Raw genomic sequence first — 21,982 nt, 5'->3', positions numbered from 1 at the left:
CGGTACCGACGACCCGACAACGGGGCCTTGCGGCCGACTTTGGACGGGGGCTGTGCCAGACTTTCAGGGCTCTTCCTCTGGCGCGGGCCTGCACCTGCGGACGCACATCATCGATCATTCCAAGCACCCCATTCAGCCCCCCAGTGCCCCCCCCCCCCAGACTGCTCCATGGTGAAACTCTGTGGGGTAAGAGGAGGGGGTAAAAAGAAAGGAGAGAAAGAAGGCAAAACAGGAAAAACAGAAGGGACTCACCGCATCAGTGGCGCACAACGGCGATACTTTATTCTACAAACGGCAAATAAATTGTCTTTCACGAAAACGCCGAAGGGAAATCTCGATGTGGCAGTTGGAAACCTGGGGAGATGCCAGGACAGTGTGGAATCAAAGTTCCTGCTTGAAATCAGGCAGGGCCCAAACGTGGGGGAAAGCAACGCTTTTCCACCAGACTTTCCCGTGACAGGCACAAATCCAAAAAGCGTGGGTTGCGATACGCCCTCATTGGTTCTGGAAGAGTGATGGCCTTGGCAATGTCGGCTCACCGCTCACCGCGAGGGGAAGTTTGAAGTTGCAAATGTGCCGGCGGTCTGCTTCTGTCACCGATATCACTCACGTTCGGGAATACTGTGGTAAATACCTCCAAAAGACATACTTCCCTACTGCAATGGGGAATGTCAACACTTCAAAAAAGCAGAGTATACTTATCACCTACCACGGCATGCGTCGCCCCGACCGTCCGACGTCCTGAAAACCAAGTTTCGGTTAGCCTCGTGGGCAGTGACACAGGAGTCCAGTGTATCGGTAGCTTGGACCCAGATCACCAGTTGCTCAACTGTGGCTGCCAAGAGCCGATGCCCATGCTGCCTCCAAACCCACCCACTCGTCCGGTGTGTCTGCTGATGGGATTATATTAGTGTCGGCCCGCAGACACGGTTATGGAACTGGCTCAGGCGTCTTGTCCAATCATTCGATAACAAGGGGTTCCGAGAACGTGGGCAAGGTCCGAGGGCCTGGGAAGCAGCTCGCTTGGCTATTTTCTTGGCCGAGATCTCGGATATCAGGAACTCCCAAGCAAGATGAATTATGAAAGCTCCACCACCAGTCGTTGAGACCGGGGAAAAACATCGACCATCCACGAAGATGACAACGAGGGGTTCCGAGGGGCCGTGGCGCCCATGTCGTGGAAGACGTTGAGAGTCTCACGCCACGTTTTCTCGGGCTGCCCGAGCTGCCTAAGCTGCCTGGACGGCAGGAACGAGATAACCAACGAGTTATCTCGTGGAGTCAGACACGCCAGGTTCTCTTCAGCCGGTTGGTCAGTGATTCCCGGATCCCGCGTCGTTGAGCGCTGCCCCCAATTCCTTGGTAACAATGAACCCCCCGAAACCCCTACCCCAAGGGCGAACATCCGTGCGGCGATAAACCAAGGATCCGTCAGGCTGGCACTGACCAGGGACGTGATCTGCGGAATTGTGGTCGTTGCTTGAATCTTGAAGAGGCAAAGTTCCCTGAAGAGCAGCGGGGTTGGCCGAGCTTAGATGCCAATCAAACAGAAAGTGAAGCGGGCAACGGACGCCATTGCCTCCGACACCCTGGGTAGTCCGAACGACAAGCGTCGAGATTCTTCCAACCAAGTGTCTCTCCCTCTTCAAAGCATGGACGAATACAAATTATACAGAAAGTATGAATTCAGGGGCGTACTCGATACCAACAGGACTATACGGTACTAGGAAGCGCATTTCCACATCGTCACAAACATGTAACTTCCAGCCCCGGAACCATCGAGTCCCACAATTACTGGTCACGGACATGGATAGCACGTTTCTCTTCCTTTGTTATCTCTGACCTACTGTGTAGTAAGTAGTGTGGCCGTGGGGCCGTGGAAAAGAGGAAGACGACCTGATATGCAAACGACACCAGCATGCAAACGACGATACTTGGAATTGTCCACGGGGTAGCAGTTCACCAACAAAAGTCGTTCCATGTGTGGGGGGATTCCCATTCAAAACAGTGAGTGAAAATTCGCCGAGAAGTGCCGCCCTGGTTGGGCACATGTCTCTCTGACCGCAGCTGGAGAAAGTGGATAAATTGTTGCAGAACGGTGGTATTTGGACATTCTGATGTACCCTTTCACAAATTCCGATGGCCACCCCACGACCCGATCCCAGATTGCGACCACCAACATGACCATCGTGGACTGTGTACTGTGTACATAGAAGCCCAGCGCCCAGTCGGTAAACGCGGCATGCCCTGCACTGTGCGAACCAAAGCTGGCTGCTGGAGGGCACGATGGTAATCTTTGATGATTGGATGAAGATCTAGCAACCGAAAGTGACTGGAGCTGGCCGTGGACGAAGGAGTAAGAGAGTGGACAACGTGATCAGTCATGAAGCCGGTCCCAGGAACGCGCCGCACCCGGCTAAGATGTCCGATATCTAGTGCAAACGGCGGCGACATCCTATTCAATATTGCGAGCCGGGGTGGGAGGGCCATGGCCTCAAATTTGGCGAAGGGAGTGGTGAGTATACGAGGAGGCGAGTGGTTTTGGTCTCTTATGCATATGGATCCCCTAGCCAAGAACTGACAACGGGCTTCTTTGGGGTGGCCAGGCGCCATCATGCCCGCCGTCTGGGGTTGTTGCTTTTCTCAACACGACCCGGTGGTGTGGGTTTGGCGCCGATGCCAGTCCCAGTGCCTTTACCCCAACGGAGACGGGCAAATGGTAAACTGCGGATGATTCAAGACCACGTCCTCCGGACTCTTCCTTCCTTCTGTCGGCCTCTTAGCACTCTCTCGTGGCAAACAAAAGTCCCAAGAGCGTGCCCATCACATCTCAAAATGAGAATCGATGCTTCATCCGGTGTTTGCGACGCCCCCTGCGGCCGGGACTCCCACACCGGAAACGTGTGGCTTTGCTTTTTCCCAACAATGGAACTCGATCCGTTCAAGGTGTTTCGTTCGCAGCAGTGTCCCCCTCCGCCACCTTTCTCCGTTTTGCCTTCCGATAGTTCTGGGTCCTGGGAATCTCGTCGACACTCCGGGAGCCCTCAGATATTGGTCGGGGTGACCTGGCAACCGGCGCCGCCTTAACCATTAACGTAGGCTCCGTCGAGGCCTCGGTGAACACGATATCCCCCCGCTTGCCCAAAACCTCGCGGCTGGCCTCCTCTAGCAAGATGCCCACCGCCAACAAGGCGGTTTCATCCATGCTCCTCTCGTCAATAGTCCTCGTCCCGATGACACAGCGAGAGCCCAGGCGGTCGGCCGTGGCGTCGTAGAACTTGCTAGCATAACCGTGTACAGACCGTAACAGGTTGGTGTCGGGGAGATGATCACGTCCACCGTCAGGGAGATCCTCGTTGGCCCAGTAGATGTCCTGCTCCGCATACCGGACCGGGGCATTCCTACGTTTAAACAGAGCCTCCTCGGGGGCCAGTTTGGGGTTGCGCGACGAGTAGCGACCAGAGGTTGCGCTCAGACGGCGCTTGCTTCTGCTCACGGCGGTCTCCGAGTCACTGAGTGCCCCATTCAGCGTGACACGCCCTAGAACTGGTAAGTACATGTGTGCTTCTTGTGCGCTGGCCATTAGAGGACATACCCGCGACGGCATCATAGACATTGGCCAACCGGCCTCGGTGCCTTTTGATATTGTCCGGAAATGAAGTCGATGGAGGTAGTGGCGATGGCGATGTGTTCCCATCCGAGCTGGAGGCTCTTGGATTTGACGACGAGTCCATGCAACCAGTGGAAAAGTCGCGAATATTCGGGTAGTGGACAATGATACGACGTCGATATCTTGGCCCGTCGAGCGCAAGCAAGGAAACTCGAATTTTATCGGATCAACGGTCTTCACATGAACCCATGAGATGGATGGGTTGGCGTGTGCCCGCTATGCCGTTGAAGAAGATAAAAATCACCAGGTTTGTATTACTGCGAGTGCTGTCGAGGAAAGAACTAGTAACATTTTCGGGTTCCAACAACATGGAGGTTTCGCAGCATGGAAGTTCCATTGTTTTGAGGTTCGCGCGTGCACAGGCCGGGCACTCACTCAGCATAGGCCACTCAGCTACAACGGCCCCGCCCTCCCAGATGGGACAACCTCCTCACCACTGACCACGACGACATAGTATCACCACTAGCACGCCATAGATGCCAACCCCCCCGATCCCATGAATGAGCCCATGGCATGAATCCGCTCCTATTTGAGCGGTCGGCAGGCAGACTGGGGCCGAATGAGTTTGCGAGAATACAGTCAACGTCGCTCCTAAGGTCTTTTTCGGCGGCCCCCCGCTTCCGGTTTGACGGCGGCGAGTATGCTGCAACCGGTACCGTGTCGGCTGCCGGTAATTCTAGAAGCGCAGATGGCATAGAAAGCACATCTATTTGGGCGCACCAGGCTGGTGTCAGTGCCCTGGCTCTGGAGCGCTTCGATGGCCGTATGTGAGTACCCAGCTTGCCTGGCCCCGCCCCCCGGGGCTTCCATTATTCTGATGGCGCCGCACAGCATGATCTCAGGCGGCTCAGACGCAACCATTAAACTTTGGGATCTTGAAAAGTGCCCGAACCCTTCACAACCTCACACCTATCGCCCCGTGGCCACGGTTTCCCGTGCTAGCCCCGAGTCGTCCAACCAGCGTACTGGTCCCGGCCCGGTCTCTGCCCCGGCACACCGATTCGGCATCACCCACGTCTCTTTCTACCCTTTTGATAGTGCCGCTTTCTTATCATGTTCCCATGACCAAACTTTGAAGCTGTGGTCCACCGAGAGAGTATCTGTGTCCGGCTCCTTCGCCCTCGGCGCCAGAGTCTACACCCATGCCATCTCCCCGATCGCCTCCCATCTCCTCGTCGCATGCGGGACGCAGCACCCCGCTGTCCGTCTCGTTGACCTACGTTCTTCTGCAGCGGTGCAGTCGTTGGTATCACCGGGCCAAGTTGGCGGCTCTGCCGGGGCAGCTCTGGCAGTCGCTTGGTCCCCCGTCCACGAACATGTTCTCGCGACCGGCTCGGTAGACGGAGCGGTGCGCATCTGGGATGTGAGAAAGTCCAACGGCTTGGTCGCGCTTCTTGACCAGGAGGACATTATTGGCCTAGCCGACGGGGGGCAATCGTTGCAAGGACGCGCGCCTCGTTCCACAGCGAAAGCACACACTGGCCCAGTTAACGGCCTCACTTTGACCGATGACGGCGCCTACCTCATCACTGCGGGGCATGACCGCCGTATCCGCGTCTGGGATGCCGCGACGGGTGCAAACACGCTGGCTAACTTTGGCCCGAGCATCCGCAACAGTCAGGTGGGCACAGTGACCATGTTTGTCTCGCCCATCGGCCTCACGCCGCCGATGAGTGAGCTGCTTTTCTTCCCGAATGAGTCGGAAATCCTGGTCATGGACCTACATGAAGGATCTATCGTCACGAGGCTACGTAATATGGGCCCGGCTGTTGCCTCGGTCGGGACGCAGCGAGGGGGCGAGAAGAGCATACGAAATCGGGTAACTAGCAGTAAGTGTTATTGCACACTACCGGCTCCTGCTTCTACCAACGGAGCTAACGCCGTCGGCAGTCGTGTGGAGGGGAGCCGGTGGAGGCGGCAGCTCGAGCGGCGTAGTTATGGGCGGAAGCAACGCCGCTGGTGGCATATTTAGTGGCCATCTGGACGGCCAAATCCGGGCCTGGCTCCCACAACTTGAGGGCGCAGATGATGAATTAGAAGACAGGCACGCAAAGGGGGGTGACGAAGTCAAGACGAAGAAGAGGAAGGCCCTTGATGATGCTTACCGAAGCCTGATGGGGAAGCAAGTCACTTACTCCTAAGCAGCATCAAGTAAAGAGGTTGTGGTAATATGGGTGAATGACTTCAGAAACAATGCTAGGAAATCACTCAACAAAGGTTCAGTCCAAATGATTTGAGAGTTTTCCTGAACGGCAACGGCCTTCAAATTTTGATCATTATGATCGCAAGAGGGTAACCCCGTGCTTCGTGGTATCTGCTAATAGTACAGTCGAGTGCAACGGCAAAACAAAAGAAAAGGCTTCATAAACCGCGTCATGATACATTCTGCCCGACTATCCCATCCGACCGAAAAAAAAAGGCCAAATCAGATACCACTGAACGACTCCTGGTGCGTCTTGATACTGTTCCGCCTCTCGCGATGGTGGGTGGTGTCCTCGTGCTCAATTGACGGCCCCCCAAGGTGCTTCTTCAAGACTGAGGGAGGGACTTGGGCGGCGTCAGTTGGGTCGCGGTGTCCCGACATGGTACCAGATCTAGTTGCCATCGGGTTAGCCTTGCGGATAATAAAGATGGCACACAGAAGGAGAAGTCGAGCTGCGTGGCTCTCGTCCCCCCGCCTGTGTTTAAGAGCGGCTTACTTACTTACTGGTAAGTCTTGTTTCCTCCCACGGTCCGGCTGCCGTCAAGGTCGGAGTCGACGCGGGGATCCAACTTGTTGGCCATGTCGCTTTGGTGGGGGCCGGCGGTGTTGGACGCGGGGCCGGGCCCGGTGCCGATCGCGGCGCGGCCGTCGCGGTCAGAGTCGACGCGCGGGTCGGCAGCGTTAGCCATGCGGCTGCTGTGCGGGCCGTGGGTGCCTTCGGGCGCGCCGTGGGTGCCGGTCATGCCGGTGATGCCGGAGCCGGCGCCGACGCCGCCCGCTGCGTGGTGGGTGCCAGTGGTACCGGAACCAAACCCGCCTGGGGTGTGGTGAGTGCCAGTTGTGCCGGAGCCGAAACCGGTGCCGGTGCCTGCTGTGTGGTGGGTGCCGGTAGTGCCAGAGCCGAAGCCGGCGCCGGTGCCTGCCGTGTGGTGGGTGCCGGTGGTGCCAGAGCCGAAGCCGGCACCGGTGCCAGTGCCCATGGTGCGGGAGTTATCGCGATCAGAGTCAACGCGGGGGTCTAAGGCGTTGGCGACGCGGCTGCCATGCGGACCGTGTGCGCCCTCGGCGGTGCCAGTGCCGTAACCGCTGCTGCCATACTCTCCATGGCCCGCAGTGCGGCCGGTGCCAGTGCCGGCTGTAGCGCCGGTACCGTAGCCAGTGTTTCCGAACTCTCCGTGGCCAGCGGTGCGGCCAGTGCCGATAGTGGAGGAGTGATCGCGGTCAGAGTCGACGCGCGGGTCCGCGGCGTTGGCGACACGGCTGTTGTGAGGACCCTGGGTGCCTTCAGGGGCGCTGGCGCTGTGGGACTTGCTGTCGCTCTGGACGGCCTCCTTGATCTTGTTCACGATGCTCGACATGTTGATGGTTTGTGGTGGTGTTTGTGCTTGAATGTTTTTGAGCGTTGCAATTGTGTGGTTCGTACTGGGAACCTTGAGTCTTTGAAGTATGTTGTTTGTGTGATGATGATGGAAGAGATACAGCCGGTCTACTGGGGAGAGTAAGACCTCCTTATATGTTCATGGTCTCCTCGGTATCCCTTCTGTCTCTGCCAGCTTTCATGTCATTGCTGGGCAAGCTGGGCCCGTTTCCTATGTCGTCAGTGGCATCATCTCCCGCCGGTTTCAGCAGTGACTGTACGTCTCTATCCAGGGTCTCGGGTTCCTCTCGGGGAAAGCAAATGCTAGCGAGACCAAACAGCATCGTCTGGAAGCGGGCCATTACCTCATCGACGTCATTCTTGCATATCCGTTCTCTGAAAGCAGCCACGAATGAAGAATGCCCACAAACACGCAGGTACTGGAGCGGCACAGCGGCTGAGCGGGTATAGTTCCCCACAGAATATGGAGCAAGTCCATCCCCAAGCCATGCATCTAGTGGACAAAGGCTATTTGGTGTTCAGGAACACTGGGGAACTGGCGTCATTAGGGGGCAAGCAAGAGAAGTAACTGTGGCTTGCCAGTGGCGTAGATATGCCAAGCTGCCAAGATTCGGAGAAGTCTCTTGCATTGTTGGCTCTCCCTTTTTTACTTCCTTGGTTTCCACGCCACACTTCTAGATTCGATGATCTCTCTGCTCAACTAGCGATCGATCATCGGTGATCTTGCCGCCTGCCGCATTACTCTCCTGCTCTCATATGCCGGGCGTGCATACATACTTGGCAGTGAGAAAAGAAGCTGTGCGTGCATATGTGGTGTGGTGTACACAACTTGACAACCAGTCGTGCTTGGTTCAAAGAGCGAAGTGGGCCCCTTCCTCCGTCATTTTCCCCACATTTTGTTGGTTGTGACGTCTTTGACTTCAGCGCCAACAACGGGCCACGGCCACGGCCCGACCTTGCATGAGACTGTTTCAGGAGCTTGGCAAACCTAGTGTTCTCGGGGCCAGGGCATTCTCAGGCACCTGTGAACTTCTGGGGTTTGGGGAACTTTACGGCCTCCGGAACCACCTTGGATTGTTCAACCGGTCTTGAATGACAGCTACAGGGATACCGAAGGTACCCGGCAGTCGTGTTAGTGAGCCCCGGGAGGGGCAACAAACAACGTTACTTTGCTCGTGCATCCAAGAAATAGACTAGGTAACCTGGGAGGGACGATGAGCCATGGCCATGGCTCCATCCCGTTCTCATGTTTCATGTAGTGTATGTGCTAGGGAAACTGGTTCAAACTGTCTTCATGTCTAAACCGAGCTTGGTATGACTGCTATCGTACAACAAGACTATCAAATGACAACAAAACTAACCACCAACGCCGAGATGAAACGCATCCAACCGGGAGACGTCGGCAAAGGGAAACTGTTAAAAAACGGGGTATCGAAACTGGACTTGGGAACGCCGTAGAAGTAAGACTCTGTATAACCAGCCGCCTCCACGCGCTAACGGCCCCAGGGACGACGACCGTAGTGGCCGGTATTGCCCGGGGCCATACGGCGGCGAACCCAGTAGGTACTGGTCCATCGGTTAGCACAGGATACTTGGCCCTGCGTCGGGCGTTCAAAGGGATGTTCCTCCTTACCCTAGGATACCGCTCAAGAGCCAGCATATCGCGCTTAGAAAAGTAAAGGCAATGGTGGCTTTCCACTGCGAGCACGAAGCGGACCCGCTAAAGGAAAGATCGCGCCAGTCAAAGGCATAGCTGGGATCCCAACTATTAGCATTACTCTGTGCCAATTCTCTCATTGCAGGGGCGTTTTAGGGACCATGGCCACTCACCCGCAGTTGCCACCCAGCCAGTCAACAAGCAGTCCGACAGCGATGAACCACATCACGCTGAGGAAAAGGTCCGCCGGCCAGTGGACGAAGGAGCCTGTGGCGGGAACCAGCCAGACGATGGCGAGCAGGATCGAGAAGCTCGCAACGAGTTCGGTGTAGATGTGACGGGCGAGCCACCGCGAGCCGGCGTGCCGGAAGATCCGCAGGTATTCGCCGGCGAGGCCCGCTACGATGGCTGCAAAGACTAGCTCCGCGAGGCGGAGGATGACTGAGAAAAGGTCCGAGAGGATCATGTTGTCGGTGTTAGTCAGCGCTCAGCTGGGCTTTTCTTGCTTTGTAGGTTCCGGCTGCGTATTGTTGTATGTAGATCGAGAAGGGATCTATAATGTGAAGTGTGGAAAGAACGTCGAATACACATGAGCTTCGTAAAGTGGTCGGGTAGCTACCGAGCTATATACCCCGTATCACTACCAACAGGCCATATTACACGGCCGGCCGAGCGTCAACTCCATCGCGATTAGCCATTGTATACTCTAGCCGTTCAACAAAGGAATTTACTATGTCTCAGGAGTGGGAGCTTGATGCCAGCACGTCCTCTAACGTCAGCTCGGTCGGTTACTGCCTGGGCCGGGTGTTGCAGACCCTGTTTTCTTTCCTCAATCCTCCCACGTGTCTGATGGTCACCCTCGAACCACCCAAACAACGAGGCCACTCTTTAGGGCCGTATACCGACAGTTGCTCGCATTTAAATAATTATGCCATGTGTCGGTTTATGCTAGCCACCCTTTAGCCAGGGCCCTGGCAGCTGGGTGTTTAACGTCGATACACGCCAAAGATGCTCAAGGAGATGGACACGTATAGGAGAATGTGATCATTTAAGCCAGTGAAATTTTAAATACCGTTGAATGTAGAAAGAAATAAGCCATGCAAGTGATACTCAGTTGCCGTTCAATTACTACACAGCTAATAAACCCGTTACCGCCATCGCTAGACTAGAATATGCTCAAGTGGGCATCGTCGCTTGAACGTCAAAAATACTGTTTCGCCAGCCATCTCTCTCATTCTCACGGATCCTTTGTGGCGCCTCAGCGGCCTCGTCCCTCCAAAGCTTGACGAGACTACCGGGAGTATAAACACCCTCAAACACGCCGTGCCCTGGCTGTGCCACCCCGACCCTGGTGTAGAGGTCCGGGTCATCAGCAGGCACTAGCCTCGCCAGCACAGCCTTGAAAAAGGTTTTTAAATCATCCGGATCCGCAATGCGTGTGGCCCGGAGCCGTTCTCGCGCGTAGAGGAGCTCGCGGTTTGCGAAATGCAGGGCTTCTCCAATGGCAGCTGCGATTTTCATCTCCACTGTCTTGCGAATAATGGGTTTGAGGAAGGGCTTGAAAATCCACGCAAGAAAGCTGAACTTGCTTCGCCGCAGTTTCCAATTGAGCTTGTGGATACGCACCTTGACGCCCCTGAGGGTGAGAATCTTTTCAAGCCTGTCCCTGCCAACTTCGATGTCGAGCTGGACATCAAGGCCCCTCTCGTCAAGTTCAAACGAGGCAACTCCTTCGTCTGCTAGCCGCAAGAGGCATGAATGTGCCCTGAGCCAAAAGCCAATCTCCTCCGCCCGGACGGAGAGGCCGTCTACTCTGACTCTCATCAATGTCTTGACGGCTGACGTGGTGCGGAACCTTGCCTTGCGAATCTCGACATCATTGAGTGTCTCAATGCGAAGCTTGTAGGGAAAGAATGATGTGTGGTTGATCGTACTGCCGGGTTCGAGGACGAGGTTCTCGAGCAGGAGGTCCAGTTGGGGTGTGGAAACTTCAAGCCTGGGGATGGGGACGTAGTTGATTGACCGGATGAGTAATGGGACAAACACGTTGATTGCGTCCGCCAACAGGTCTGAGTTCGCATACTGGTTCTTTGGCGATAAGATGCTGCCGATGGTGGCTGATGTTTTGATGAGGCTGGCCACATCCTTATCCCTAAGTACCGAGTACAAGGTTGACTGTAATTGCGACAGTAGCTCGTCTACGTCGTCCCGTAGGGAAGAGTGAGACGATACCTGTCTGAACTGGGTGCGGAGTCCCTGGAAGCGCTGCTCGGCATTGTCGAAGAAGGACGGGTCGGTAAACATATCTTGGAGCGCGTTCCCCAATTTTTCCACTAAGTTCTCGAAATCGGGGTTCTCGCGTCCATGTTCCATAACTGCGTTGGCTCTTTTCTCTAGCTCCTCCCACTGGGTTTCCTCGCCAAATGACCTGAGGAAGGCCCAGAAGTTCCGCAGAGCCTGATCCATCTCACGATTCTGATCTACATCCTCATCAACGGCCTGGACTGTGCCACGAGCAATGCGTGAGTAAGCCATCGCATAGCGCTTGAGGAGAAGCGACAGCGTGGTGACCGAATCCGAATAGTCACGGCGTTGGCGAAGATTCATTACAGTATCCTTTAGGCGGCCGACCATTGCGCCTTTCTCTGGGCCTTCTAACTTTTGGAGCACACTGTTCTCGGCCTCGTCGACAACCGCAGAGGCTGTTCCACTCAGAACATTGGAAAATTCCGCAGTCTGGTTAGCCAGTTCTTGCTGCGACGGCGGGCTTCGGGAGCTGTTGTTTAGCTGTTTTACCGACTCTTGTTCTGCGCTAGAGGGTCCGAGACGCTTGCCAGCCTCTTGGGAGGCTTCAGAAATGGCGAACGCTGTGTCTTTTAAAACGTCGCGAGCCACAACATCGAGATCGCTGAGGAACAAGCGGAAATCCGAGTTGGTAAGGAGCAAGGAGCCAACCGTCTGAAGGCTGCGGTACACTAAACCCCTGTTAGCACCCATCGCAGTGATTACACCACCTCCGTTACGCTGCCACGTACCTGCCGCCCGGTCAGCAGTAGCTTTAGCCTTGCTAGCGCGTTGGGCGATGTGCTCCATGTCAACAGACACACTCGCCTGTGACAAATACCAGAGGAAGTCCTGAATCTGGTCGCCCGCATTTTTGTGCTGCAGGAGCTCGATCAACTGCTTCAACCATTGTTTGACGTAGTGCACCAGGGCCCGTCCGGAGTCGCTGAGCTGGGTGTTGCTGTCTGGGCTGAGCATGTCAGCAGCAAGTAGGGTACGGAGGCTAATGATGGCCTGGTCGTTAGATGGCATGAATCCCTTGGACAAGGCGCGGAGCATCTGATAGGTGTGCAGCTTCTGGTGAAGGCGCCGCTGGCGCGAAGTAGCATCGTCATACTGGGGGAGCAGCGGCTCCTGCTCTTGTTCTTCTGACCACCGGCGACGGCCAGTTCCAAAGCACGTGGAGAACATGATGGTGGTGGTGATGTTTATGAATTATCGACTGGTTTATGGGTCATGGCGACCCAGGCCTAGGAGCAAGTAAATCGAGCCCGCGAGGCATCGTGCTTCTCGTTCTGCTCGTGGGTAGCGGTTATGGTTCAATTGACGACTTGAGCCCGTGCGAGCCAAGGATGAAACGATGACGTCGTGACTGGTGCAAGCCCACAACCCACTCTGCTCCAAGTCAAGCCACACTTGCCATACCTGTACCTGAGCGAACAGAGCACCCAAATGCTCTCCTCCCCTTTTCAAATCCTCTGTGGCTGGTTCGCCCCCAGAAAGCTCCCGTCGATCCTCAAACCTCCCGTAAACCAAAAAGCCCGGGTTTAGAAGGTGCGTTCAAACCTGGACAGCGTGGCAACACAGCCACAAGTTTCTCACAAATCTGAAGGATCCCTTCCCGAGCCCGCACCTGCTGCCGTGAGCGGGGCGCGTGGCGTCGAATGAGAACGTGAGCCAAGCCTGGTGACGCTCCCCTGTGATCGGAGGCCCTGTTGGCGGCCCACCCCGCGGGGGAAGAGTTCGGATTTCAGGCACCGCTGTGAAAACTTCTTTCTCACTGGACAGTGGGCTGCATGTGGATGTCGAGACTCGGGGTCCAACAAAACAGAGTCTCAAATCGGTATGCAGCTCCTCCACGCCCATGCGCCGAAAATGCGCAGGAACAAATGAATTGATGACGGAAGCCGGCAGGACTACATTAGTATTTGGATGGAAGTACGTTATTGTGGGGCAGGCCACCAGGGCAGCCGAGCGGCGGGCATGGGATCTCGGCGTCACAGTAATCAGTAGTGTACTCGCGGACTCGGCGTTCGGGCACTGCCACAATGACTTAAACTCGACTCTTATACGAAGCTTAGGTATTCTGTTTCTCTACCGGTCTTTTTGGGCCCGCCGATAATATACGTATTCAAAGTAGTGTACCGTCTCCCGCTCAGTTGTACAAGTGACTTCCTGGCACTTTGTCAGGCTGATCGCTGCCAGTTAAGACTTGGATCCTGCGTCACCTTCAACACACCTAGCCGCCTTGCCAACTTGCCAAGCCTCCCCGCGGCAAACTCTCGACATCAATCGCCATCACCACGGGCCCGCAAGCCCACGCAGGCTTCGGTACCCACACCACAACTTTCAGGCCCGCTGCGAAAAACGCTGTCATCTGCGGCGGCACAAAGATTAAATAATATGGATTCCAACGGGTTAAAGCGCAAGGACACGACAAAGGGCCCGCCTCTGCGCATCTTGTCGCTCGGTAAGTCGCTCCCCTGGGTGGTGGGAATGCCCCTGCGTCATCATCGATCGAACAGGCGTGGCTGACTCGTCCATAGATGGAGGCGGCGTGCGCGGCTACTCCATGTTCCTAATCCTCCAGGAGATCATGCACCGGACGTTTGTCGAAATCGAAGGCCGGGCACCGCGACGATCCGAGATTCCCAAGCCATGCGACCATTTCGACCTTATTGTCGGCACGGGCACCGGCGGCCTGATCGCCTTGATGCTCGGCCGGTTACGCCTCGATATCGAGACATGCAAGGAACTATATGTCCGCCTCACCCGCATCGTGTTTGAGACGGACAAAACCATCGCCGGCATCCCGTACCGCTCAACTTTGTTCAAGGCGACGAAGCTGGAAGAGGCGATCAAGGAATGTGTCCGAGAACATACAATCTACGAGAAAGAAGGCAACGACGGCTCCGAGGCGGGAAGCATCTACAACCCTCTGAGCCCCGCTTCGCGCTCGAGCGCCGCGCATCCGAAGAGGCATACCAGCAACGCGAGCGTCCTGAGTTTCAGCGCGCGGAGTCCCACCTCACAGGCCGCAAGGCCGGCTTTCTCCCGCGGCGGAAACCCGAATGCCCGCTTGTATGACGAGCGAGAAAACCGAACCAAAACGTGAGTCTTGTCCTCTACTAGCACTTCGGTGCAGACTCCCGAGCGTGATGTAGCTGATGAATCTCTTAGCGTTGTTACCGCGGTTTATAAAGGCACACAGAAGGGCGGAGCGCCGGCCATGCTGCGCTCCTACGACTCTCGGCGAGAACCGGCACCCGAGTTTGACTGCAAAATTTGGGAGGCTGGACGGGCAACGTGCGCCATTGGCCTCGCCTTCAAGCCGATCCAGATCGGGCAATCCGTATTCCATGACGACGGCGCGGGCACTTTCAACCCGTCCCTCACTGCACTCGACGAGGCGGTGGTGAATGAGTGGCCTGGCCGCGAGGTTGGCGTCTTCCTCAGCGTCGGAACCGGCAAGCGGCCAAAGGGTAGTGACGCGAATACGTCGCTGTGGTATGAGGGCTTTCTCGGGGAGTTTGCCGATGCGAGGAGGAAGCTGATCGCAAAGATTGAGGGCTGCGAGAAGATCCACGAGTTGATGAAAAGGGAGCACCTGGCGAGGCGCGGTGTCAACATTGAACACTATTACCGATGGAATGTCGAGGTCGGCGTTGGCGAGTTTGGCATGAATGAGTGGAATCGGCTGTCGGATATCAGCACAAACACCAGGAGATACCTTGCGAGGGAGGACGAGCAGAGGATGGTACAGGAGGCGTCGGCAAAGCTAGCCAAGATTCACTTTGCAAAGCAAAGGTGGGAGCGCATCAGCCTGGCCGGCCCCGGCGCGTCGGCACAAATGGTGCCCGAGATCGCCTTGCCCTTCGCCGTGGAGCTGCCGGGAGACATCCCCTTGTCTCCTCCTCCTCCCCACAGCCCATCGAGCCGGCAGTCGTACGACTCTGGGAACGACATGCTACCCGTGCGTGCCTCCACGCCGTCGCCGAGAAGTTCTGGCGAACCGCCTCGACAGTCCCCGAAGCTGAACCAGCTACCCTATCCGGCTGCGCCTCCCACGGGTCACTTACCAGCACCGCCCGACCGCTCCGCCGACGGTGCGGCTGACGACTCAGACCGTCTAGTGGTCAACGCCCCGACGCCATCGCAGTACCGGATTGCTGCAGGTGCGGACAAGATCGCAATTACGGGACCAGACGACTACCCCAGGCGATTTGAAGATCCCCTGATGCAACCGCCGCCACTGCGGGTCAGGCCACCGTCGGTGCCACCCCCACTTCCCCCAAAAACACCACTTCCTGAGAACCAGGCGGCTTATGGCCGAGCATCTGCTCCGGTCTTACCCTACCCACTCGACGACGACGCACCACCGGTGGTCAATATGGCGAGAAAGCCAAATTACAACTCGAGGTAGTATCCTGTCGTATTTGCGAGCGGGGTTAATACTCCTCCTCCCATCGCGGAGGGAGCGGCTATCGACGCGCCATGAACCGCAATTCTCTTTGATGAGCACATGAGAAATGATATATAGACGATGTTTTGCCATGTATTTTTTTCGTCCTGGGACGAGATGGATGGTACAAGGATACAGGACTTTGGCGTTGGGGCGATGGGTGTGGTTCATGGATACCAATTTAAGAGGTTAAAGGGTGACAGATCAAATAACTACCTATATTTTACATGCTCGTGACCCGTCGCAATCATCCCCTCCACTTTCCCCATTTGCGCGAGCTCTTCGTGTGATCTCTGGACACAGCACATGCTGCGCCTGCTGGAACCAACTCCCTTGTCCACCGGCCGGTCTAGACCTTGAGGCCTTCTTCAAGGGTGTCTTAAATCGGCCAATCGCCAGACTTTTCGCTCCTGGGGTGGAGTGGTTCTCGATAAGCTTCCCGCTAAAGCACCGCGGCCCAGTCTGCCGGTGCCGTTTCAGCAGCAGCTGGTTGGTCCAGTGCGCAACTTTATTTCGACAGGTTGGTGCAACGGGCAGTTCGCCATGCGAAAGTTCTGAAAAGTTCAACCTTGGTAGGTCTTCAAGGAGAGAGATCATCATTTTCGACGATACTGAGTCGAAACTAGAGCCATCTAGGTGATGTGAGGAGAAGATGAACGGGAGATTGCAAAAAGTGATGCCGCCCCATGTTCTTCACCCATCGGGCAACGATAGGAGGTAGTCACAAGCATGGCGCGTGTTTCGAAATGACAGCCCGCAGTTTTGCAATGGTCTGATGCGGCCCACCGCAGTCTTCAGCTCTTTGCGCCAGCCTCAAAACACCGGCAGGGTGGGCAGAGGAGGTTGCGAGCAATCGCCTCGATATCCATTGGCCCGTTAGCGGCGCCACCGAGGTACTTCGCACATAGCATTTGACTGCCTGGCCTTTTGAGGAAATCGCCTGCCGGGTCCCACCTCTCCCGTCCTCTTAGGCCCAAGCAGTACCATCTTGACACCACAACTTTTCGCCTCAAAACACTAGCCCTTCGGGCGCACCGCAACCTCCGCCGGACTACCAGCTAGCCGGGCCCAGATCACCCCATACAGAAGGACGAAGCGAAAGGCTAGTGTTACCACACACGCATTGCTCGCTCGATTCGGTGACAATATTTGATCGTAAGGCCATCTATTATCTCGGTTGGATCGTTAACGAACTCGACCATTCGAACCCCCCCCACCCCACCCTAACTCTGTCAATCCCACCTTGATGTCTGCTTGCGCGGACAAGCATACCTTTCTCGGGGGTTTCTACGCATTTGGAATCGCTGTGCCGTGCAACTGTCGCCGCCGTGTAAGCCACGGTACTTGTTATGCATGTGGATGACGGCCATGTTCCCATATCCCTTCTTTTTTATCTACTCCCTTCAGACAAAATCTCACCCATTTACCACAAATTCCCCCCATGTCTTGGCAATGGCCATGGCAGGAGCCAACCCTCCGATCTTAGTGCCGCGAGAAGACAAGACAAGCCACTCACCGCTCGAGGGGGGACGAACTAACGGCACCGCCTCCGACACAAGTGCCGTGACCTTCCCGCGAACCAGGATTACGAGAAGCTTGCGGCAGTGAGTCTCTAAGTCAGCATGAGGCCAGCTAATCAGCTTCGCCTTCTGATCGTTGCCTCGTTCTCTGTTCCAAAAATAATAGACATGTTTTTATTTGATACATGACCAAAAGCTAACTAGTCCCCTTGGGAGCTGCGATTCTGTTCCGTCTTGCATGGTAATGCCACCCGATTTCCCAAGAAAAGCAAACTGTCTTTTACCTCCGCTGTAACTCGGCTCAAAACTTGGGATCCATCTTCTCGCCCACCTCTCGCCTCGATCGCCAGCGGCTCCTCAGGGGCCAGAACCAGCCGGTAACTTATCCGCTAGTCCCAATGTGTCTCAAATCCGAAGCCTTGCATACTCAGGCCTGATCCCGCCATCCTTGTCCGGGCCCCGTTTATATACCTCCTTATAAGTCAGCCCTACGGTCTCTAACTGTCCCATGTAGGCGTCGTTCGGCGACATCTGAGCTTGTCGCTACGAAGGGAACGATGCCCGAGTCAACGCACCCCCCGGTACCTCGGCTTCCACGCGCGGAACGAACGACAACATCGTGCGGAGAATGCAGGCGGAGAAAGCAGAAGGTACCGTTGAACATGTTCGCTATTTATCCTGGTTATGTTTAGGAATATGCCCATGGGTTGGTTCGATACCAAGCCCGTGGTTGGTAGGGTTGCCTGCGGCGAACCGTCCCTGCTGTGTCCAGTATTGCCATGCTGATCCTCGCAGTGCAACCAGGCGCAGCCGTGCAGCAACTGTGCGAGGCGGTTCCCACAGCCGACTTGCGAATACAAGCCGAGTAGTAGGTGCGTTAAATCCTAATATTCCCACGGGCAACCGCTGCTTGGTAAGGCCCTCGCTGATACGGGTAGAAATAGGCGTTCAGGCGGTATCGTGGTGCCACAGAGGCCGGCCTTCGCCGTCTCTTTGACCCCCGCATCCCCAGCTAGGAAGGGAAGTTTTGGCGCCGAATCTCTCTGCTCACCTCTTGCTCCTCAACACTCGCCACTAGTATCTCCCTGGGGAGGACAACGGCACGGCGAGAACGCGGATGGCGCTGCGTCGAGTTGGCCTGGGTTCGATATCTTTGCGCTTCCTCCGACGCCTAGTTTAGCAGGACAGTATGCTTGGAGCACCGATCAGCAGACCCTCTCCATGGCCATCACCGCCTGTGAGGAGGGGTGCACATCGCACTCGGACGAAGTCCACAACGCCATACAAACCCTTCAAGCATACGGATCAGTCCAAAGCCACTGGACCACCGCCAGTAACTGGGGCCAGGAGCATAGTGCCTGGACATTGGTACCAGCCGTGCCTCCAGAGCCGGGTACCCTATCCTGGCCTATTGAGGTTCCGGGCCAGGGGCTTGGCCGCATGCCAGCACCTCAAGTTATGCAGGATGAGGAGCTTCTGACAGTCTGTAAGTCGTCACGGCTACTGCCCACTAGCTCCCCCTCACTCAGTGGCCGACTCGCTGACTATTGGTTATGTCGCAGTTGTCAACTTTCTATCACAATTCACCGCCTCGCTGGACGGAAAACCAGACGCGTCAAATCCGTACATCAGATACTACGTTCCATACTGCATCAACTCTCAGTTGTTGGTGCATGTAGCCATCTATTCAGCGGCGTGCTTCCTCACCGACACAGGCCATGTCGAGAGGACAGTCGCCATGGCCCACAAAGGGCATGTAATCAAGCTTCTGAACGAACACATCCGATCACAACTCTCGCCAAGCGACGAGGTTATAGCCGGAGTGCTCCAGATCACCCTAGATGAATGGTATGGTCCTTATTTTTGTTTTATATTTTTTCAGTTGAGCCTGGCGGCATGTTGTTACCCTCCAGCGGGAGCCCATTGGCATGCCATGTAACACAGGAAGAAACCAGCGGCGCTGACAAAAGGAACAGGCTCTGGGGGAATACCAACGACCTACGAGCCCATCTTCGCGGTCTCCGGGACATGATAAAATCTCGGGGAGGGTTCCGCACGCTCGGCTTAAATGGGCTCATAAGCAAGCTTACAATATCGTGAGCCTCCTCACCCCTTGACCCAGCCGCGGCAATCGCTGACCAACTAATTAGCGCCGACATTGCTATAGCCCTCTCTTTTGAGGCTCTGCCGTTCCTGCGAGGCAGCCCCGAGTTTGAGTTCCGCGACAGCTCACAAATACCGCTCCGGCTTGCCCTCAACACGCCCTTAATCCCCACCCTAGTGCGGTTCTCCTCGTGCGCCAGCGCGCTTCGTATCCATCCTGCTGTTGCCTCCATCCTCGACGACATGCGATTCCTCCTTGCGGCAGTGCTCGCACTCCCCGCAAAGCCGTCCGCCAAGGAATTACAGAAGGTACACACTACCTCAGCCTGGATCCACGAGCGCATATCGGGTCTCCCGGAACACTCCCCGACCATGCGGCGACCCTCGGCAGCGAGCTCAACGCCCAGCAGGGGCTCCTCAGCCATACCAGAAGCCTGTGAAGACCCGCAACTGCCCCCATCACGCCGCAGTCAGCCTCAGGCCGAACGCCAGCATTCCCAAAAGCCACGCCGGGCACCAACACAGGAACGCTCCCCCGAGATGAACACGCCCTCGCCACTCCCTCCCCCCACCATGGACGCAGACAGCCCTTCCCCGGACCACGTCTACCAAGCCGTCCGGCTCGCCGCCCTCCTCTACAGCCGCGCCATCATGCACCGCCGCCCCTTCAGCCTCGTCGTCACCCCGGACGAGTTCCTCCGGCTCTGGACGACCGCGTGGCGCGTGCCGCTCTCGACGTGGCGGTCCCTGCTGGGCGTGTTCAATTGGGTGCTCTTGCCCATCGTGTCGAGCGGGAAGGCCGCCCAGCCGCACGACCGGTTCGTCAAGGGCATGATGAACATCAGCCTCTTCCAGATGGGCATGGATAACTGGGAGCTTGCTAGCTCAGTCATGGAGGCAGAGCTGAGCCTGCAGCGGTGGCTAGGGGGCGAGTCGGTTAGTTCGTCAGAGATGGGGGGTGATGGGGGTGAGGGGACCAAAAGGGGCCAGTGGCGGGAGGAAGGTGGCAGTCCTCGTGAAGGGATGGGCACCAATGGGGGCGGGGGGGTTGGGACCAGGATGATCTTCGGAAGAGAGGAGACGTCAAGGTAGTGGAAAGGGGTGTATGAGCCGGTAGGGGGTTAACCTTTTGTCCCCGGCACGCTTGCAGGACAGACATATTGCCCAGTGGAAAATACAAGCAGTGCCCACCGGCTATCGTTCTGTATCTTGGTGCGTTTTGAGCTGATTGATACCCGTTTCAATCACTTGTAACTAGTGAAATTAAACCGCCACATGGCAGGAGTAAACAAAAGGGGTAAATTGGAAAACAAAAACCGGGCTTATAGTTACACACACTCCTAGTCTGGCGTCTTCACGACATGCGAAGTCGGTCATATTCTTCGCCGCGTACCTCTGCCCCTAAAAATTAACGGTATTGACTGTCGAGACATCGGCGGCCCACATCGTGTTTTTGAGGGGCTGCGCGACATAAAGGCCTCGACCGCGGCCGCTACGGCACTAGGTCTAGCCGATGGTAAAATCGGCAACGAAAAAGAAGCAAACTTCTGACAAAACGACCTGTGGCGAGATCATCTCGAAGCGCCAACCAGTGGCTGCGTAGATCGTGGGCGGCATAGTTACTGTGTGGTCAGGATTGTGGGCTCGAGCATCTACACTTCGGGGTCCTACATTCGAAGTGAACCTTACGAAAGCGCTGTAAGAGTCCTTGAAGGGCGGAATGTTAGGGCGGTACTCGTATAATCGGCGATGGCAGGCAGCCCAAGAGCGGTCAGGAAACTCCTCCTCCCTCTTCTAGGTGGAGCGCTGCCCGATCAGTCGATGAACTGGCTGAGTCGCACCAATAGTAGCTGCAGACAGCTGCAAAAGGCTGACACTCTCCAATGAAACGGTTCGGTGGCCGCACTTTTGCAGCGCTGGTAGACTCGGGCCTCGTCGTGCATGGTTCTATCGCTGACCTGATTTGTCCCTCCATCAACGACCCGAAGAGGAGAGGCCGAGACAGGACAGAGACACGGATGGACCGAGACGACAAGAAAAAGGTTGGGCAGAAACGCATAGATGCGACTTGAGGGAACGATCGGGCAGCCGCTCGAGCAAGGTGAGCATCGTTGTTGTCCAGGCAATCTGCATCCGCGCCGGCCCTTCTATGTGGGCTGCGTTGGCCGAATCCCATCGAGTCTGGCAGGACGCATCTCCGTTGAACACACGTCCTGCAATGCAAACACAAGCGGGGACGAGGTGGGAGGTGGAAGCTACCTTACGGTGCCGCAGGGTTGGTCACGAACGAACAGGGAAAACGCGGCATCGCCAAAAAGACGATAAATCGACGGAGGAAGCGAACGCGGGGAAAAGGAAAACAGAGAAAGGACAATTAAAGCACTCATGGGCATGCAGAGGATACGAAAGTGGCCTCCAATTGACTGAAGGCATCAAGACGATGAAGGGCGGATTGGCTTTTGGGGTTGAAGACTTGATTGAGCAGCCCACCTTGGCGACGGAAGTGGGCAACGGGACCAGGCTCATCCTGGCCAGCCGAGCCAGTCGACCAGGCATGGCTCGTGCGCCTGCATCATTTGGCAGCCTCTGAGTGGCCTCAAGGCAAAGTCTCAGCCCCGCTCCCCCTCCTCACTCTGTCCCCTCGTGCAGGGCGAAGGAAAGCCGAGTTGCGCAGGCCGCCAATCAGGTCGCGCTATCAAATGCCAC

At 56.2% G+C, this 21,982-nt stretch overlaps 7 protein-coding genes across 7 annotated transcripts; 3 read left to right on the top strand and 4 right to left on the bottom strand.

Moving 5' to 3' along the window:
- Nucleotides 1-2,778: 2,778 nt before the first annotated feature.
- Nucleotides 2,779-4,080, bottom strand: F5144DRAFT_16549 (uncharacterized protein). Its single transcript, XM_066782574.1, has 2 exons — nt 3,596-4,080; nt 2,779-3,540 (listed from the first exon to the last, which is right to left on the bottom strand). The coding sequence occupies exons 1-2, from the start codon at nt 3,732-3,734 to the stop codon at nt 2,942-2,944; spliced, it is 738 nt and encodes a 245-aa protein (XP_066647984.1). The 5' UTR covers nt 3,735-4,080; the 3' UTR covers nt 2,779-2,941.
- On the top strand, nt 4,067-5,915 carry F5144DRAFT_16716 (WD40-repeat-containing domain protein). The gene is made up of 3 exons (XM_066782589.1): nt 4,067-4,433; nt 4,502-5,499; nt 5,561-5,915. Exons 2-3 carry the CDS (start codon nt 4,503-4,505, stop codon nt 5,809-5,811), a joined length of 1,248 nt encoding a protein of 415 aa, XP_066647983.1. The 5' UTR covers nt 4,067-4,433; nt 4,502; the 3' UTR covers nt 5,812-5,915.
- Nucleotides 5,916-6,095: 180 nt separating this feature from the next.
- Nucleotides 6,096-7,231, bottom strand: F5144DRAFT_481412 (uncharacterized protein; the record flags this gene model as incomplete). The annotated part of the gene is made up of 4 exons (XM_066785279.1): nt 6,096-6,264; nt 6,378-6,744; nt 6,838-6,972; nt 7,024-7,231. 4 exons carry the CDS (start codon nt 7,229-7,231, stop codon nt 6,096-6,098), a joined length of 879 nt encoding a protein of 292 aa, XP_066647982.1.
- Nucleotides 7,232-8,744: 1,513 nt separating this feature from the next.
- Nucleotides 8,745-9,374, bottom strand: F5144DRAFT_542840 (membrane-associating domain-containing protein; the record flags this gene model as incomplete). The annotated part of the gene is made up of 3 exons (XM_066787208.1): nt 8,745-8,817; nt 8,885-9,004; nt 9,082-9,374. 3 exons carry the CDS (start codon nt 9,372-9,374, stop codon nt 8,745-8,747), a joined length of 486 nt encoding a protein of 161 aa, XP_066647981.1.
- A 710-nt stretch (nt 9,375-10,084) lies between these two features.
- Nucleotides 10,085-12,382, bottom strand: F5144DRAFT_597229 (uncharacterized protein; the record flags this gene model as incomplete). Its single annotated transcript, XM_066790857.1, has 2 exons — nt 10,085-11,883; nt 11,944-12,382. 2 exons carry the CDS (start codon nt 12,380-12,382, stop codon nt 10,085-10,087), a joined length of 2,238 nt encoding a protein of 745 aa, XP_066647980.1.
- An 836-nt stretch (nt 12,383-13,218) lies between these two features.
- Nucleotides 13,219-15,893, top strand: F5144DRAFT_522267 (acyl transferase/acyl hydrolase/lysophospholipase). The gene is made up of 3 exons (XM_066786741.1): nt 13,219-13,661; nt 13,738-14,302; nt 14,372-15,893. The coding sequence occupies exons 1-3, from the start codon at nt 13,595-13,597 to the stop codon at nt 15,612-15,614; spliced, it is 1,875 nt and encodes a 624-aa protein (XP_066647979.1). The 5' UTR covers nt 13,219-13,594; the 3' UTR covers nt 15,615-15,893.
- Nucleotides 15,894-18,394: 2,501 nt separating this feature from the next.
- F5144DRAFT_480065 (uncharacterized protein) lies at nt 18,395-20,368 on the top strand (the record flags this gene model as incomplete). The annotated part of the gene is made up of 4 exons (XM_066785208.1): nt 18,395-18,659; nt 18,736-19,021; nt 19,150-19,269; nt 19,324-20,368. 4 exons carry the CDS (start codon nt 18,395-18,397, stop codon nt 20,366-20,368), a joined length of 1,716 nt encoding a protein of 571 aa, XP_066647978.1.
- Nucleotides 20,369-21,982: the final 1,614 nt, after the last annotated feature.

Source organism: Chaetomium tenue, assembly GCF_020726465.1.
Source record: "Chaetomium tenue strain MPI-SDFR-AT-0079 chromosome Unknown F5144scaffold_1, whole genome shotgun sequence".
Classification (NCBI taxonomy): domain Eukaryota; kingdom Fungi; phylum Ascomycota; class Sordariomycetes; order Sordariales; family Chaetomiaceae; genus Chaetomium; species Chaetomium tenue.
This window is presented reverse-complemented; position numbering and strand designations above follow the sequence as displayed.

What these genes read in the sequence shown, in the direction of transcription:
- F5144DRAFT_16549 (XM_066782574.1), bottom strand. Translation starts at nt 3,734, where the DNA reads ATGGACTCGTCGTCAAATCCAAGAGCCTCCAGCTCGGATGGGAACACA. An exon ending in TGTCTATGATGCCGTCGCGG is followed by an intron (nt 3,541 to 3,595) that starts GTATGTCCTCTA and finishes TACCAGTTCTAG; the next exon opens with GGCGTGTCACGCTGAATGGG.
- F5144DRAFT_16716 (XM_066782589.1), top strand. Translation starts at nt 4,503, where the DNA reads ATGATCTCAGGCGGCTCAGACGCAACCATTAAACTTTGGGATCTTGAA. An exon ending in ACGAAATCGGGTAACTAGCA is followed by an intron (nt 5,500 to 5,560) that starts GTAAGTGTTATT and finishes CGCCGTCGGCAG; the next exon opens with TCGTGTGGAGGGGAGCCGGT.
- F5144DRAFT_522267 (XM_066786741.1), top strand. Translation starts at nt 13,595, where the DNA reads ATGGATTCCAACGGGTTAAAGCGCAAGGACACGACAAAGGGCCCGCCT. An exon ending in TCTGCGCATCTTGTCGCTCG is followed by an intron (nt 13,662 to 13,737) that starts GTAAGTCGCTCC and finishes ACTCGTCCATAG; the next exon opens with ATGGAGGCGGCGTGCGCGGC. An exon ending in CGAGAAAACCGAACCAAAAC is followed by an intron (nt 14,303 to 14,371) that starts GTGAGTCTTGTC and finishes TGAATCTCTTAG; the next exon opens with CGTTGTTACCGCGGTTTATA.